Below are 18287 nucleotides of genomic sequence, written 5' to 3'. Positions count from 1 at the left end.
CCCTGTGTGATCAATAAGAAGTCAAGGGAAGAGGATGTCTATTACCACCTCAACTTGAAGTTACAAAATTGTTCCTTCTTTCCCCAATCTTTTCTATGTTAAAATGAGACTTTTTTTCTGCTCTTGAGTCCCTTCACCCTTACTGAGCCTCCTACTTTTGATTTTCCTTCTATTGACCTCATCATCTCATTAGCCTCTTGAACTATAACTCTCCACCTTGGCTGTGCAATGGAATCACCTGGGGAGCTCTTAAAAATACACATGACGGTTCTGTATTGATTCTAACTGGCCTCAGAATGTCTGTAAAGCTCCCTGGGGACTCTGTTATGCAGCCAGGATCGAGGACACTCTTCTCTTTAGTCAAGTAAATGACACAGCTTCTCTCAAGAGAAGGGAATGGCTGTCGGTTGTTTCTCTTTATGTCTAGAGACATCCCTGAGACCAGTTGGATGTCCCTGGCTCCTTTATGGACATCTTGTCAATGTGGCATCAACAGACCAATGAAAGGCATTAGTACCACATTCCTGTCACCCTTCATGGACAAAGAACTTACCCTTGTCCACCTTAATCCCCAAAGACCTGGACTGTCTATCAACTTTATCATGCAGGTATATAAAGAATCCCAAAAAAGTAGATGATTTGAACTCTCAGAATTAACATTTTAACCAGGGACATAAATGATGAAATAAAAAAAATGTTCCATGAATCAGTAGTGGCAACATATTGAGATGAATGGTTAACCTGAACAGTAGAATGAGAGCAAAAAGAAGTTAACTTTGCAAATTAGAGAATGCACTTTAAGAAAACAATGGGACTCCATTTAGATGCTATAAATAAAGGGCAATAAACTGATAGGATCCAAGCAAACAATCAATTTGTTAAGATTACCAAAAAGGAAAAAAAAAAAGATATATGCCACCCATCCTTAGCACAACTGATGATAATGACTATTAAATAGTCTTTGAGTACATCTATTATTAATGCTCACTTTCTATGTAAAAAACACTGTTAGAACTATGGAAGATTGAGGGAAACATTAGTCAGGCTCTATCCTAACAACTAGGTGGGTGAACAAAAAATAAAAGAAAAGCTAGATCACAATATAAGCGTTAAGATTTAAATAAGAGAAAAATAATATTTTTATCAACTTTCATCTCATAAATTATGCAGTTTATGTAGATGTGCAGTCAATTGTAATATGGGAAGAAAATATTGGAACCTCCATTTATATTTTATTTCTTTAAAAAGGAAAGCATTTGGGCTTCCCTGGTGGCGGAGTGGTTGAGAGTCCGCCTGCCGATGCAGGGGGCACGGGTTCGTGCCCCAGTCCGGGAAGATCCCACATGCCGCGGAGCGGCTGGGCCCGTGAGCCATGGCCGCTGAGCCTGCGCGTCCGGAGCCTGTGCTCCGCAACAGGAGAGGCCACAACAGTGAGAGGCCCGCGTACCGGGGTTGGTGGGGGGGAAGGAAAGCATTTAAGCTGGTATTTAACTTCTGGATTGGCGTCCTGCCCTCAGTCAGCTCCATGGAAGATCTTGCCTCACAGTGTTGGAGATGCCCTCAGGGAGGGGTGGGGCTTCCACAGTACTGGGGGGGTGGGGCTTGCCCTCTCCATTCATTCACTTCGAGTGCACTGAAATACAGAGTGATGGCCTGCCGAGTCCATTTACAGATTGTAATATGTACCCTTAAACTAAAAACACCCTAAAATGGACAAGATTTATGCAAGGAACCCACAGATTAAAGATAATAATAATACCAGTGCAAGCATAAATGATGTGAAAGTCACAGAGCGGACACCTCTACTCCTCGTAAAAGCTCTCTATCACCTACATTACAAGGTAAAAGTAATGACAAATTTAATCAGATCTAACAAGAGCTTGGCAAAAACAGAGAAATCATCAAAAGTCTATTATCTAGGGCTTCCCTGGTGGCGCAGTGGTTAAGAATCCGCCTGCCAGTGCAGGGGACACAGGTTCGAGCCCTGGTCTGCAAAGATCCCACATGCCATGGAGCAACTAAGCCTGTGTGCCACAACTACTGAGCCTGCACTCTAGAGCCCGTGAGCTACAACTACTGAGCCCACGTACTGCAACTACCGAAGCCCATGTGGCTAGAGCCCATACTCCGCAACAAGGGAAGCCACTGCAATGAGAAGCCCGCGCACCGCAAGGAAGAGTAGCCCCTACTCGCCGCAACTAGAGAAAGCCCGTGCACAGCAACAAAGACCCAACGCAGCCAAAAATAAACAAATAAATTTATATATATGTAAAAGAAGTCTATTATCTATATGGTTATTTAAGACTAGGACAAATGAAAAGCCTCACTTTAATATTTCACCTGTGCCTTGAAATACTATCTAATGATAGTAGTTCTTATATATAATTTGTAAATAAATGAGATGCATATTCTGGAGATGCATGCTGAAAAAGTTTTGCGATACGTGGCCAAAAGGGTTGGAGATAACCATCTCAAAAGCAGTACTATAAAAAATGATATATATCCTTTTCACACATTCACAGCAAAATAACAATACATACTGTCTTTTTAATACCTTTGCTTTGTATATTATTTTACTGTACTTGTACAGATTCTTGCTTTGCATTAAATATTATGTAAATTCAGGATAGACTAACAAAACAGAAAATGTACAGGAACATTTCACAAATTTATAGGACCAATTCATGAGAAATTTGTTTTTTAAAGGTAACAAAATGTGATTGCTCTTAGAGTAACTGCGACTAGGTGAATGAGATATTACCTAGGAGAGGCCCTACTTTTAAACGAATATTTAGGAATGATTTGCATTGTACACACAGCAATACTTTAAGCAAAGAAAATATACATTCATATGCCAGTTATAGTTTATATATAAATAAGTGCTTTTAGAGTTTGTGGGGGAAAAAACCATATTCTTAAGTAGACAATACTTCTAAAAATATTTTAATCAGATAAATTTTGGTTTGGTTTTGTAAATAAAATTTTTTTGGAACACAGCCTCATTCATTTGTTTACATATTATCTATGGTTGCTTTCAAATTATAACAGCAGAGTTGAGTATTTGTGACAGAGACCACATGCAGCCATCAAAGCTTAAAATATTTACTATCTCACCCTTCACGGAAAAAGTTTGCAGACCCCTGGACTAGCTGTTTGAATTACCACAAACTATAAATGATCAAATCTGGTTAAAATAAAATTTTGTTATTTACCAGCATGAAAAAATACTATTTTTATGTCCAAATAGTCTTTAGGAGGGCAGGTCCTATGAAAAGAGTCAGAGGCCTCTGAGTTCAGCTCTTGCTATGTGATGGTGGGTCTACAGTGAATTTTGGGAGGGGGCCAAACAGAGTTGCATTGCTCTTCATAATAGAGTGGGAAGCATTTAGAGCTTGGCAGGAAGGAAGGGATGAGGACAGAGAGACTGGAGAGAGGATGTGGCCCTGCATCCCAGGGAGGAGGTGTACATCTGGGTGGGAACACAGTCAACAGGCCAAGAGGGAAGAGGAGAAAGCTGATGCATAAACCCAATGAATGCAGCAAGAGCAGGCTTGTGGAGCCAGGCAACCAAAACTTAAATCTCCAGGAATTCTTTGGAATTGTTGGGAGAATATCAGACTTTGAACAAGTGGTTTCCAGTCAGTCATATCCATTTAGAAGGCTAGGTGCCCCTGACCAACATATGGGTTATACCTAAAAAATTAGAAAAGGAAAAGGTTCAAGTTCATTGATCAGATAGGAAAAAAAGAAGTGGGTACGGTCTCTAATAAATTTCTTTTCATGTGAACTTTACATAATTCCCACGTGAGTGCCCATTTCACCACATGTCTTTTGTACCAACACTCACTTTCACAGTTCAAGGACACCTATAATAACCGTTACTTTTATTTCTCTAATTTTATAAAATGTTTTAACTTTGCCATTCTCCATTTTTACTTTCATATCTGCTTATATAGTGAATTGAACAGTTTTCATCTTACTTGACAAGAAAGGACTCTATCAAGGAATACTTAGTATACAAAGGAGGGGTTCTTATTTAATTTCCAAGGATTAACCTTTTTTGAAAAAATGAAAATGCAAGTATAAAATGATTATGGAATTAAATTCACAGATATACCGGATATTAGAAGTAGAAAAGGCCTCAGGGGTCATCTGGATTGCCCCCTCATTTGATAGGCAGCTTCACTGTATAGGGAAGATGGCTGAAGATGGTTTGCCAGCCTGGGTTTAAGGGCTCATGCATTTTCTACTAGGTCCGAGCTTACTCAGCACACAGTAACAGCCAAGCACCCTGACATAAATACTTTGAAATGTTAATTCTCCTTAGTTATTTACATTTTTAAACTCTTAAGTTTTAGCCTGCCAAACTGGCTTCGTACATTTAATAGAAATGTAATACAATATTTTCACAAAAACGAAGCTTTGATTTAAAAAGACTACAATTTCCTTTTCCAAAGTTGCATTTCTCTTTCAAAAATTTTAATCTTGTAAGCATTTTAACTTGGTTTTAAGAGGAAGTAAGTCTATGGCTATTTAGGGAATTACTGATTTTTGTAATCAAAAGAAGTCTCTCTTTTCCTGTATCACACACTGACTAAAAAATTAACAGCTAGGGGCTTCCCTGGTGGCACAGTGGTTGAAAGTCCGCCTGCCGAGGCAGGGGATGCGGGTTCGTGCCCCGGTCTGGGAGGATCCCACATGCCGCGGAGCGGCTGGGCCCGTGAGCCATGGCCGCTGGGCCTGCGCGTCCGGAGCCTGTGCTCCGGCAACGGGAGAGGCCACAGCAGTGAGAGGCCCACGTAGCGCAAAAAAAAAAAAAAATTAACAGCTAGGAGTTCGAGCTGACAGAAATTTACAAGGTAAAAAAGAAGCTAATGCGGTAGAAGGGAAGCTGAACAATTTCTGAATCAAGAAAGGATACTAAAACAGTACTTTTCAAACTCTCCGTGGTGAAGGGCCAGTTTTTTTAAAAATTATTATTATTTCAAATTCATGAGTAATTAGAAGAATAATAAAATGAAAAAAGACAAAGACAAATTATAAACTCAATTATTTTATCATTTAATTTAGCAGGCATGAAATTATTCTATCAAATTTCTCTAAAAGTTGTGAAATGCTCACTCATGTCACAAAAGGAAAGACAAAAAGACTCAGACTAGTCACAAGCCACACTGCGAGCAGTGCTGCTTCAAAGTCTTGATTTCTTTTTTAATGAACAAGCATGTGTGAGGATTCCGGCATTTCTCCTGGGTGGAGGGATCAGCCTAGTTAGCATTCAGCCTTAGGACTGTAGGCCTTGCTGGATTACACTCCACAGTAGGCTGTCCTACATGAGACACAGAAATAATAGACAGAGGGAGGAACTGTCATGGGATGTGACACAGTAGGGAATTGGAGATGGCATCTGCAGTCATTTTATTTCTACTTTTTATGACTTTCTCCTTTTATAAAGGTCACTCCAACCCTGTATAAGAAGTAGAAACATACACTGTGGCACATGGAAAAGATGAGAAGAAATAGGATACATGTGCCTTAAAAACTGTTGCCTCCAATATTTGTTTTTCTTACTCTCAAATGTGCATTGCATTTAAGTGATCATAAATTACTCATGGAAAAGTAATGCTTTATGACTATACAGAGTCTTTGTAGGCATAAACAATGTCAAATTTTATAAACTGTAAGTTGCTTTAGACCAGGGTCTGAGTCTCATTCAATTTTCTATACTCGCCACAAAGCCTGGCAGGTATCTGGAACCTAATGTATATTCAATAAATTTGGGTAGAATAAATATATTGGTATAATCATTAGCAAACTCTCTAAGTAATAATATGCAAAAACTAACAAGACTTTTTTTTTTATATACAGCAGGAAAATTAACAAGACATTTATATGGGCTGAGGTCCCTGAGGCTGCACTCGAGTCCCGAAGGCATTCACTCTATTGATGTAAAAAAATAACCAGTGGGCCTCCCTGGTGGCGCAGTGGTTGAGAGTCCGCCTGCCGATGCAGGGGATACGGGTTCGTGCCCCGGTCTGGGAGGATCCCATATGCCGCGGAGCGGCTGGGCCCGTGAGCCATGGCCGCTGAGCCTGCGCGTCCAGAGCCTGTGCTCCGCAACGGGAAAGGCCACAACAGTGAGAGGCCCGCGTACGGAAAAAAAAAAAAAAAAAAAAAAAAAAAAAAAAAAACCAGTTGGGGCTTTTACCCTCTATTGATTATAGCAATTTCATATCCTGTAAGAATTGTATAAATTGGTGCCTAATTTGTTCAAATTAATCAAATTATTCTTCTAAAAGTACCTATTATTAAACTAAACTTGCACTTTATTATTATAATTATTATTAGAGTACAATTATTCTAAGAACTAGTAGTACAAAGGGAAGACTTGGGGATGTGAAAGAATTCAAACTATTCAAGAACCACTGGGGGACTTCCCTGGCGGTCCACGGAAGTGGTGGTAAAGAATCCGCCTCCCAATGCAGGGGACGCGGGTTTGATCCTTGGTTGGGGAACTAAGATCCCACATGCCGCGGGGCAACTAAGCCCGGGCACTTCAACTACTGAGCTCGCCTGCCTCAACGAGAGAGCCCGCGTGCCGCAAACTACAGAGCCCACACGCCCTGGAGCCGGCGTGCCACAACTAGAGAGAAGGCTGCACGCCGCAAGGAAGGGCCCACGCACCGCAGCAAAAAAGATCCGGGACGCTGCAACGAAGATCCCGCATGCCGCAACTAAGACCAGACGCAGCCAAAAAATAAAGAAAATAAATAATAAAATAAAATAAATAAGTATTAAAAAAAAAAAGAACCACTGGCTTTAAACATTGGGGAGGCCAGCTACTCAAGTATTTCCAATCTTTAATCTCTGGTCTCAAAGTGTGGTATGTAGACCACATGCATCAGAATCTTCTTTTTGAAATACAGATTTCCAGGCTCAGTTACAGGCTTCATCAAAATCACTGGGGGGTGAGGTTCTAGAACAGGTACTTTGTGTGTGCGCATAATTTTATTTATTTATTTTTTTAATTGAAGTATAGTTGATTTACAATGTTGTGCTAGTTTCAGGTATATAGCAAAGTGATTCAGCTATATATATACATGAAATTACAAAATATTGAGTATAGTTCCCTGTGCTATACAGTAGGTCCTTGTTGTTTATCTATTTTATATATAGCAGTGTTAAAACAGGTACTTTTAACAAGCACTGCAGATGATCTGAATGCACACTAAATCTGAATACTACTCATCTACCTTCTAATAGGTTATAAGATGCTTACTTCCCATTCCAGGTATGATATATGTTCTATATGTGATCATCATTTTATAATCATAAAGATAATTTATAGAAAGCAATAACATTCAAGTCTCCCATATAATTTTTCCAATTCTCCTGTCTATTAGCATTTAGCCCACCATAATGACAACGTTTTTCAGAGGGAAGGGGGAAATGTGATGTTTAAAATTTAAGCTATAAAATAAAATGCTTCTCCTGATCAGATCTGGGAAACATCTTTATATCTGTCAGACTTTTGTCTGCACAGACACAAAAATAGACGCATCTTATTAGTTCGACCAGTATCCCTAGGGGTGCCCATGTGACGTGAGGGCAGCAGTGGAGCACGGCAGTTAGGAGAACAGGTTTTCGGGTTACACCCTCCTCCACTTACTGGCTGTGGTGTCTTAGGCTTGTTCCTTAACTTCTCTGAGATCACGTTTCCTAAATTAGGATTAATAACAGTGTCAATCTCAGAGAGTGATTCAGAGGTTAAAATGGAATAATGTGCAGAAAGTGCTTAGCACACTGCCTAGCACACAGTAAGTGCTCAATAAACGTTCACCGTGACAATACATATTTGAACACAACATCCTCAATTCTACACCCCAAAGACAGGATACAATTATTTTCAACATTTCTAACAACAAAATAGCCTCCAGAACAGAAAAGTGACAAGTTCAGCAAACCCTTTGGGGCTACTCTCAGTTCATTAGAGAAGAAAATGCATGTGTGAAAGGTCAAACACATTTGGACACAGGCCACAGTAGGCTCTATGGTTGTGTACTGGTTGTGTACTGGTTGTCTACCCTCTACACAGTGTCCAAGAAGGGACACTTTGTACCCCCTTAAGGTCCACACTTAACAGCGCCTTCCAGAGAGTGGGCTTCAATAAACATGTGTCAAACTCTCCAGGTTTGTATGCATTTCATTCCTTTCCCCTACAGCTGTTCTTTTCCACGGGAAACAAAAAAGCAACAAGAATAAGCTAAACAGGGGAAACGATATGAAATAATTCACAGCAGCACTTCAGATAATTCTCCCTGGTAGCCCCAAATCTTGCTCATGTATGTTATCTAGCATTGCAAAATAAGTTTCCCTAATATTTTCATATGAGACTCTCTTCATTTCTTCACAGCTGTGGGAGCAGTCAGAGAAAGAGGGGGATGAATGGTGGCCTGGGCGGGTCAGTAAGAACACAACACTGGTGGGCTCCGATGATCTCTTTGGTGTTTCCTCCCTGGGAATCGCAGGCATGGGGAGCAGGTGGGGGCGGGAGGAGGAGGGGACTGGGCCTAGAAGGGAGCACACAATGCAGCCTGGTCAGTACCAAGTTAAGTCTTAAAGGTTCATCTCCACAACCCAGTCTATTTTGGACAGTTTTTGAGGGATATGACCATTTCTCGATCTACTTTCTTGTCTGCAGAAGAGCTTTTATAATGTCAAGCATGGGTGGCTGTTTAATCAGTATTATGACCTGATACTCCTATTGCTATAACAGGCTCAGGAAATGAATTTAGCAAATGAACATTATTTTTGCAGGCATAGAAATCCAAACATGAAATTTGCCTGATGGATAGAAGGCTCAGAAATGTTGACGTACACTGATAACTTTGACTTAACCTGGTATCTTGTTGCACGCTATTTTTGAAACTTGTTCTGATTTTGCAGGATCCAGTGGCTTAACTTGCTTTTAGTGCCACGCTCCCATAAACAAACTTCAAGTTAGTTTACCTTGCATGCATGAAAGATGATTACCACCAGCGTTCTCTGTGCTGTATACTAGCTCCACGTTAGCAGTTTTACAGAGAACCAGGTTAACACAGCTTAAGTGGAAAACCCAGTCTTTAAAGAGTCACTCAAAAAACAATTGTTTCCTGTGCAGGCTAGATGCTAAACATACAATGACAAAGCAATAGGCATGCCACTCATTGCAAAGAATGTACTGCCTAGAAGATCTTTTTAATTAAAACAGAAAAACAATTTCAGTGGTAGTTTTATATTGTGCTAAGTTAGCCAAGCTGAGTTACATTTCGCAGAGTTCCCTCCGCTGTACTGTTCCATTTAGGGTTGGTGCTGGAGAAATCTGCATGAGTTTTGGAAGGCATACATGAAACCACAGACTGAGTGGCATGTTGGGTGCCAGGTCTGTGGCAGCTTGTGCACGGTGTCACTGACCAGCTGCATCACTGTGTTGGCAAAGGGCAGTACCAGGTTGATGCTTCTTCAGATCCTGCCATATCTTCTTCAGTTTCTCCCATTCCTGGGCCAGGTGCATGCAAGCTCAGAGGTGAAGCACACAGCTCCTTCTGCAAGGGACCCACATCCACGATGCAGAGGCAGTGAGAGACAGACAGGGGTTCCAGTTTATCCCTGTTTTCCCCCATGTCATGTTTAGCTTTTCTTTTCAACTGCAGACCCTGTTGGCCTACAGTGACTTTAGGACCACACAGAAACCAAGGGGATAGCCTTACATAAACTTCTTCAGCAGCTCACACAATTGTGTAAGCTCTAATTTCTATAATAAATGTCTTATCTATATTTCTCATTGTGGTTCTGCTTCCCTGATTGAACCCTGAACCTTGAAGCCCTGAGAGAGATCAATTACCCACATTTTAGAAGCACAGGGGTTTTGAAGACAATATAGAGTTTATAAGCCTTTCAATGAAGAAATGGTTTTTAAAACATATTTGTGTAAGGAATATCACTGTTTGCCCCATCTAAGCAATAGACAGATGTGCCAGCTCTCTTACTGAACACACATATCTTCTTTGGCAAGTGTTAATAGCAAAACTCCAAAAGACCAGCCCAAACCGTCTCTGTTCTTCCCCTCTCAAGCATGCTTCCCTTTCCCCAGGTATTTTTTAGGGGAGGCATAAAGTAATGGCTATAGGCTAGAATTCACAAAAGGAAGGATGGGATGTAGCCAAGATGGCAGAGTGGGAAGGCCCTGAACTCACCTTCTCCCAAAGGCACAACAAAATTGCAACTACTTACAGAGCAACTATCTATGAAAATGACCTGAAGACAGCAGAAGAGATTTCCCACAACTAAAGATATAAAGAAGGAACTACAATGAGATGGATGGGAGGGGCTAAGATGCAGTATACTCAGGACCCATACACCTGGGTCAGCAACCCAGAAGTGGGAAGAATATCACAATGGCAGAGGTCCTCCCCAAGGAGCAAGGGGTCCAAGCCCCACATTGGGCTCCCCAGCCCAGGATCCTGAATCAGGAAGATGGGCTCCCAGAAGTTCTGCTCTGAAAACCAGTGGGGCTTGTGTTCAGGAGAGCCAGAGAGCTTAGGAGCCAGACTGCTCCTAAAGGTCATGTAGGAAATCTCACACACTCCAAGTCCCAGTGCAGAGGCAGTAGTTTAAAAGGAGCCTGGGTCAGACCTACTTGCTACTCTTGGAGAGCCTCTCAGAGAGGCAGAAGGCAACCGGGACTCCATCTGAGGATAAAGACACTGCTGGCAGCCATCTGGGGGAGTTCATTCTACAATGACGTCTGCACTGGCAAGTGCCATTTTGGAATCCTCCTGATAGCCTATTAGTGCTGGGGGACTTACCTGCCCACCAGCACCAGCCCAACACCCCCAAGGCTGCACAGCTAACTGCTTGGGGAAACTACCCATCCTCCAGTGGGCCCACAGCTACTCCATGAGGCAGAACCTCACAGCCTACCAAGTGGGGGCCAGCCCCACCTCCCAGCAAACCCACAATAATTGGACCCGCTCCAACAGAGGGGGGCCCACAGCCCAGATGGGGGCACCTCTAGAGCATACAGCTCTGGTGACCAGAGGGAAGCATGTTGTTGGACCCCATAGGGCATCTCCTACATAAGGCCACTTCTCTAAGATCAGGAAATGTAACTGACCTACCTAATATATAGAAATAAACACAGAGAATTAGGCAAAATGAGGAGATAGAGGAGTATGTTCCAAATGAAGAAACAAGACAAAACCTCAGAAAAAGAACTAAATGAAGTAGAGATAAGTAATCTACCCAATAAATAGTTCAAGGTAATGATCATAAAGATGCCCAATGAACTCAGGAGAAGAATGGATGAACACAGCGAGCATTTTAAGAAAGAGTTAGAAAATATAAAGAAGAACCAAACAAAGCTGAAGAATACAATAACTGAAATGAAAAATATATTAGAAGGAATCAACAGTAGGTTAGATGACACAGAGGAATGGATCAGCAATCTGGAAGACAGAGTAGTGGAAATCACCCAAGCTGAATAGAAGAAAAGAAAAAAAGAATTAAAAAAAAATGAGGATAGTTTAAGAGACATCTGGGACAACATCAAGTGTACTAACGTTTCCAATATAGGAGTTCCAGAAGGAGAAGAGAAAGAGAAAGGGGCAGAGAAATAATAGCTAAAAACTCCCTTAACCTGGGGAAGGAAACAGATATCCAGGTCCAGGAATCCCAGAGAATCCCAAACAAAGCAAACCCAAAGAGGTCCACACCAAGACACAATGTAATTAAAATGACAAAAATTAAAGAAAAAAAGAGAATCTTAAAAAGAGCAATAGGTTGCTGGGGGAGAGGGAGGGGGAGCAGGTGGGGAGGGATGGATTGGGAATTTGGGATTAGCAAATGCAAACTATTATATATAGAATGGATAAACAACAAGGTCCTACTGTATAGCACAGGGAACTATATTCAATATCCTGTGATAAACCATAATGGAAAAGAATATGAAAAAGAATGTATATATATATATATATATATATATATATATATATATATATATATATACATATATGTATAACTGAATCACTTTGCTATACAGCAAAAAGTAGCATAACATTGTAAATCAACTATACTTCAATAAAATAAATTTTTTAAAATATATTAAAAAATTAAAAATAATAATAAAAAATAAAAGCAGGAAGAGAAAAGCAACTAGTTATGTACAAGGGATATGATAATCAGCTGACTTTCAGCAGAAACTTTCCAGGCCAGAAGGGAGTAGCACTTTATATTCAAAGCAATGAAAGGAAAAAAACGTACAACTGAGAATATTCTACCTGGCAAGGTTATCATTCAGATTTGAAGGAGAGACAAAGAGTTTTACAGAGAAGCAAAAGCTAAAAGAATTCAGCACCACTAACCCAGCTTTACAAGAAATGTTCACGGGACTTCTCTTAGTGGAAAAGAAAAGGCCACAAGTAGAAATATGAAAATTATGAAAGGAAAAATCTCATTGGTAAAGGTAAACATAAACTACAGGTAGTAGATCAACCACTTATAAAGCTAGTAGAAAGGCTAAAAGACAAAAGTAGCAAAATCATCTATATCCACAATGACTAGTTAAGGGATACACAAAACAAAAAGATGTAAAATTTGATGTCAAAAACATTAAGTATAGCAGGGGGAGTAAAAATTCGGAGTTGTTAGAATATGTTCGAAATTAAGAGATCATCAACATATACATATACGGTAACCACAAACCAAAAACCTACAACAGATACACGTAGAAAAATAGAAAAGAATCTAAACATAACACTAAACAAAGTCATCAAATCACAATGAAAGAGAGCAAAAGAAGAAAAAAAACAAAAAAGAACTACAAAAACAACCAGAAAACAATTAATGGAATGGCATTAAGTACATACCTGTCAATAATTACTTTAAATGTAAATAGACAAAATGTCCCAATTAAAAGACATATTTGCCATCCTCACCCAAATTTCCAGCATTCAAAATAAATTCTTTCTTGAACACCTACAATGTACCAGGCTTGGGCTACATCAGGAAACAAAACAAAATCCCTGCCATCATGGTGCTTACATTCCAGTGACATGTTTGCCAAACTCAGCATGTTCAAACAGAACTGATTAACTTCCCCAACCCTTGCTCCTTTGCCTCTGCCTTCCATTGGGTTACCAGTGGTAATGGTGTTACCATTCACCCAATGGCTTCTTTTCCATCTCACCCTCACAAGTTCCATATCCTGTCAGGTTCACAACTTATCTCTGCTGTCAACACTCCCCACTGCTCAGAGGACACCCAGCCCTCTGCTATTGGACCCAGCCTCTACTATCAGACTTATCTTCTACTACACCCTGTGTTCCAGCTACATCCAACTGAACTCACCATTCAATCACTTCCATGACCCTTTCCCTACAGCATGTTTGTCCTCCTGCCTCAGCCCTCTCTCCTTTTCCTGGCCTGGTAAGTCCCTATCACCCTCTAAGGACTAGCTCAATTGACATGTCTTCTTGGAAGACTTCGTCTATTCAAGAAGACAGTTATTTGCTTCCTCCTCCAATTCAGTTATGATACTGTACAGATCTGCTTACCTGTTTGCACCCCCTTCAGACTGAGAACTCACTGAAGTCAAGGATCACACCGTCCATCTTGGACCACCCCAGTCAGCCCCTAGCACCATGCCTGGCACACAGGAGGTGCTTAAACAAACAGCTGTTCAATTTGGTAACCCTCCTGCATTAGAAGTAAAAGCCTTTTGCTTACCAGTGAGAATCCCTAATTCAGCAGAAAGCATTTTTCTCTTTCTAGGAACTGGAGGTGCTAGATTAAATAAGATAATCACTCACTTCACTTCTGGAGGCAACAGCCCGGTGCAGTGGGGTCAGCCACATGTTGTCCTTGGCATTCACACGAGCTCCTGGAACCAAACAGCACAGGTTAGAGGCATAATGCAATTCTGCTGATGTGAAGTCAGATGCTATATCTTGTGCTCTCATTTGCCAGGTGCAACCAACACATTTTGTTTTGTTTTTTCCTTTCTGTCAGTCATGTGCTTTCTAGCCACCAAACAAGGAGAAGACATTGAATGCAGTAGAAGGAGCAAGATCAGGAGCTGAGGATGTCACAAGAATCGGGTCAAGACTAGATGAGAAATAACAGTGTCTCACTGGGTAGGAGATACAGTTGTAAGAAAGCTGAGATTCTCCAGAACTATAGAAATGTAGGTTCTGAAGAATGAAGAACTTTTCAGGGGTGTGTATGCATGTGTGTGTGTGTGTGTGTGTGTGTGTTCGTGTTCCTGAATGTAACATATATTCCTGAATATAAAATATATAATCATATACATTATTTTATTTTTAGTCATTAAGCGTATCTATCTCACAGGGCACACAACATGAAGTTGAGTTCTGATGAGATTTGATCTGGGCTAAAGGGATTAGCAGAAATCTGTTTTATCCAAGAATCCCAATTATTTCTCTGGAACTAGCCAAATATTTTGGTAGGAAGAAGCCAGGTTCCATGGAGCTTTTGGACAGACACAACATGAAGCCTATGTAGGCTGCTCACGGCTCGCTCACACTATGGGGTGGGCATACAGGCTGCCACACAAGCCAGAGCCCGGTCATACTCAGGGAGGTGCCCATGCTCAGCTCCCTGGGAGCCACATCACAATCATGGAGCAGAAGCCCCACAGGAACAGATTCCTGGAAAGTAGAGTATGCCCTCCGCCCATGACACCTGCACAATTCTCCATGCGTACACGCCCACCAAGCTACAGCTGAACCACTACAACATCCAATATGAGCTTCCTTTTTTTGGAATCTGGATTTTGATCAGTCTTCTGGTCAGAGATGGAAAGTTTTATAAAAGGACTGCAAAAGGAGAGGAGGAGAAAAGATCTATGATATCTTTGCAGATGCAATAAGAGGACCCTGTTTTAGCCTTAGGACAACAAGGAAGGAAGCTCAAAGAAACTAGAAAGTAAGGCAGAGGAGGGGAAGTGCAAAGGAGGTGGCTCTGAGACAAGGGCCGAGAAAGTGAGTCAAGTGTAAGCAGAGGCTGACCAATCTCTGTGAGGCCAAGGCCAGCTGACAGCTAAAAAACAGGAACCGTGTTTAGAAAAAAAAAAAAGCAGCAGGAGACTTTCATGGATAAAAGTGTGCTAGAAATTTAATTTAATCATAGAACTTACACTGTTTTTTCTCTTTAGCTGAAGAACAAATACCATCAACCATACTAATGATAGAAAACAAGAACATAATAATCCCTAAAACAAGAGAGAATGTCTCTTCTCCCCTCATTCTGATTTCATTAGTTGGAGGTGGGACCAGGCACAGGTAGTTTTTAAAAACTCCCCAGGACCCACGGTTATTGTAATAGGCTGTTAAGATTGAGAGCCACTGGTAAGTTGTTGCTTAATTTATCAAGCTTAAAATTATTTGAATCCTAATTCTACTAACTTCATCCAGGCAGCTTACCTGAAAAGGTTCAAGCCCCTTACATCAGTAAGAATCAAACAAAATCAGTTTGGTGGTGCTAAGACGCCAAGGCAGCAGACATCTCTCTCCCCAGTAGCAGGATGTCCTGGGCTAAATGCTCTGGAGTGAAAAGAATGAGGTCTGGGAAGGACAGTGGGATTCATGGTCCGAAGACCCAGATTTGATTCTGATTTCAGCACCTACTGGCCCAGCTACCAAAAGCCACTACTCTGTAAAAATGAGGCTAACAACAACAACATAATAATACTTCTCTACCCACCTCATGAGGTGGTTGGGAGAATCAAGTGAATTTGAAGGTGCTTTGTAAATTGCAAAGCACTAGAAAAATATTAGCAGTTCTTATTTCCAAATCCCCTCTAATGTCATATTTACTTCTAAATCTATGACTCAGGTCTTCGCCCAGGAAAGTAGGGGGAAGTCAAACATATAGATTTAAGAACGCAAAGAACCATCACCTAGAGATTGCACAAACAGGTATCTTTTGAAGATTAAGAGAGACTCAGATGCTACAGAATGCCAGGGAGGAGGAAACCCAGATGTAATTGAGAGCAGAAAATATTGTGAGTTTTAAAACAAAATTTTCCCTACCAAAAAACAAATTTTAGCTTTCCTCTCCTAAGCCTAAGTTCCAAGGGAGCATCAGATGATTGTTACAAAGCCTACCTTTCTGGTTTAGAAACAAACAGTATTTATCCCTCAGGTCCTAGTATTTCTTCTTCCAACATTCAGCATTCAACCCTTCTAAAATTACCCATCTTTTTTTCAGGCCTTTACCCGGGTCATAAATATGTCTATTTTACCACATTGTGCTTATACCTGCATATCAGAAGACAGACCTTTTATTCCCTCTCGTAACTCAAATGTATATTTGTTACTTAGTCCTAGGCTGTTTCTTTGACACGTCACAAACATCACCCAGATTTCACGAAGAGCTGGATTCAAGTCTCATTCCCTACCGGTAGAGATGGCTGTATCAGGGTGTCCCTTCAGATTCCCTGTCCACTTTTAAGGGACTTCCGTGTCACGAAGTCAAATCAGTCATCTGAGATGAAGAACATCTGGCCGTAAGTTCCCTCTGTTTCTGGGTTTGAATTTTCACCTGGCTGTCTGCATGATGTTCTTTCTTATCAACACTTTATGTACGTTTGTAGGAAGGAATGCTACATGGGACAGATTGATACCCGCTATGGGTAGCATATCAGTTCTGCCTCAGAGCCTCTAAATCAGTGCTGCCCAATGGAAATATAATGTGAACCAAGTAACTGAAAATGTTCTAGTAACCACACTAAAAAGGGTATAAAAAACAAGTAAATTAACTTTAGTAATATATTTTACTTACTTAACTCAATATATCCAAAATATTATCATGTAATTGAATTTTTTAATTATTGAGATAATTTGCATTCTTTTTTTCATGCTAAAGCTTCAAACTCCCATGTGTATTTCACACTCACAGCACATCTCCATTCAATCGGGCCACACTTCAAGTGTTCAATAGCCACAGGTGGAGTGTGGCTACCATACTGAACAGTGCAGCTCTAAATGCTAGGTGGCAGACCCCAGGCTTGGCTACTCGTTTGTTTGAGTAGCTCTCTTCAGTTCTAAGGAGCTATGGTTCTACCATTAGAGCTGTGAAATTGCTAAGAGCCATGTTAAGAATGGCTGAACGCTGACTATACTAACGTACGTGTAATCCATTTAATAGGGAGATACTCTTATTATGCCAGTTTTATAGATGAGGGAACCAAGGCCATGAGAAATAACATGCTCCAGGTCCCCAGCTAGGAGATGGTAGATTTGAACCTAGGTGGTCTGACATCAAAGCCAAACTCTAGGGCAGTATGCCTCACTTCAAAATTAGTAACATTCACCCAGCATTCAACTAACACTGATTGCATTTCCCTTCCATTTTCCCCATCTTTCTCTCTGGTCCTTAGAGTCACTCTTCTCTCCCTCTTTCTCCATTTTCATGTATATATTTTTCATATATATGTATATCTTCCCCCTTGATTTCATTCCTTCTTTCTCATATTTTTCCTTCTCGTTCCAAACACCAGTTATAACAATATGGAACAGAAATACATATTTTGTTATTCATGGTCTTTCACAGAGTAAATATTGTGTATAAATTTAAAAAGCTAATGCAAGAAGAAGAAACCCAAATGGTAAGACACATGTGAAAAGATACTTCTCAAAACTCATCAGGGAGAAGCAAATGAAAGCAACATTAACAAAGCATATCGCACACATCAAACTGGGGAAAATTTTAAAGTGTGAAATGCCAAGAGTTACCAAGGATATGGAACAACAGGGAAACATAGATACAGAAGGTGAGAGTGTGAATTGGTACAACCCCCTTTTGAAACAGGGTGGTGCTACCTAATAAAACTGATAATGTGCGTGTCCTACACCACCCAGCAATTCCACCCTATCATATACCCTAGAGAAATTCTCATACATGTACAAGAATAGTCACTGAAGTATGTGTGTAACAGCAAGATATTGGGATCCTAAATGTTGATCAAGAGGAAAATGGAAAAATACACTGTGGTACATTTGTACAATGGGATGCTACAATGTCATGGAAATGAACAGACTGAAGTTACATATATAAACATATGCACTTCAAAAACACAACACTGAATGAACAAATGAAGTTGCAGATTAATACCAATGGCTTAATACCAGTTACATAAAGTTTTTAAATTTACAAAAAAACAAAGCAATATGTTGTTTATAGATGCATAGATTGAAATAATAGTAATAAATATGGCTAAAGAAAACAACTAC

The 18287-nt window shown here is 40.5% G+C and overlaps 1 protein-coding gene across 4 annotated transcripts in view; it reads right to left on the bottom strand.

The window, feature by feature from the left end:
- The window catches only part of ANKRD44 (ankyrin repeat domain 44), a 331247-nt gene that overhangs the window by 134794 nt on the left and 178166 nt on the right, over positions 1-18287 (bottom strand). For all 4 annotated transcript variants that reach the window (XM_082630931.1, XM_082630933.1, XM_082630932.1 and 1 more), the window contains exon 4: positions 13845-13915. In XM_082630931.1, the coding sequence (XP_082487057.1) occupies positions 13845-13915 (71 nt within the window). The remainder of the gene's footprint in view (positions 1-13844; positions 13916-18287) is intronic.

This window comes from Mesoplodon mirus, assembly GCF_964341445.2.
Source record: "Mesoplodon mirus genome assembly, chromosome: 8".
NCBI classification, from domain to species: Eukaryota; Metazoa; Chordata; class Mammalia; order Artiodactyla; family Ziphiidae; genus Mesoplodon; species Mesoplodon mirus.
Note: the sequence above shows the minus strand (reverse complement) of the source record. Positions and strands in the feature narration are given on the sequence as shown.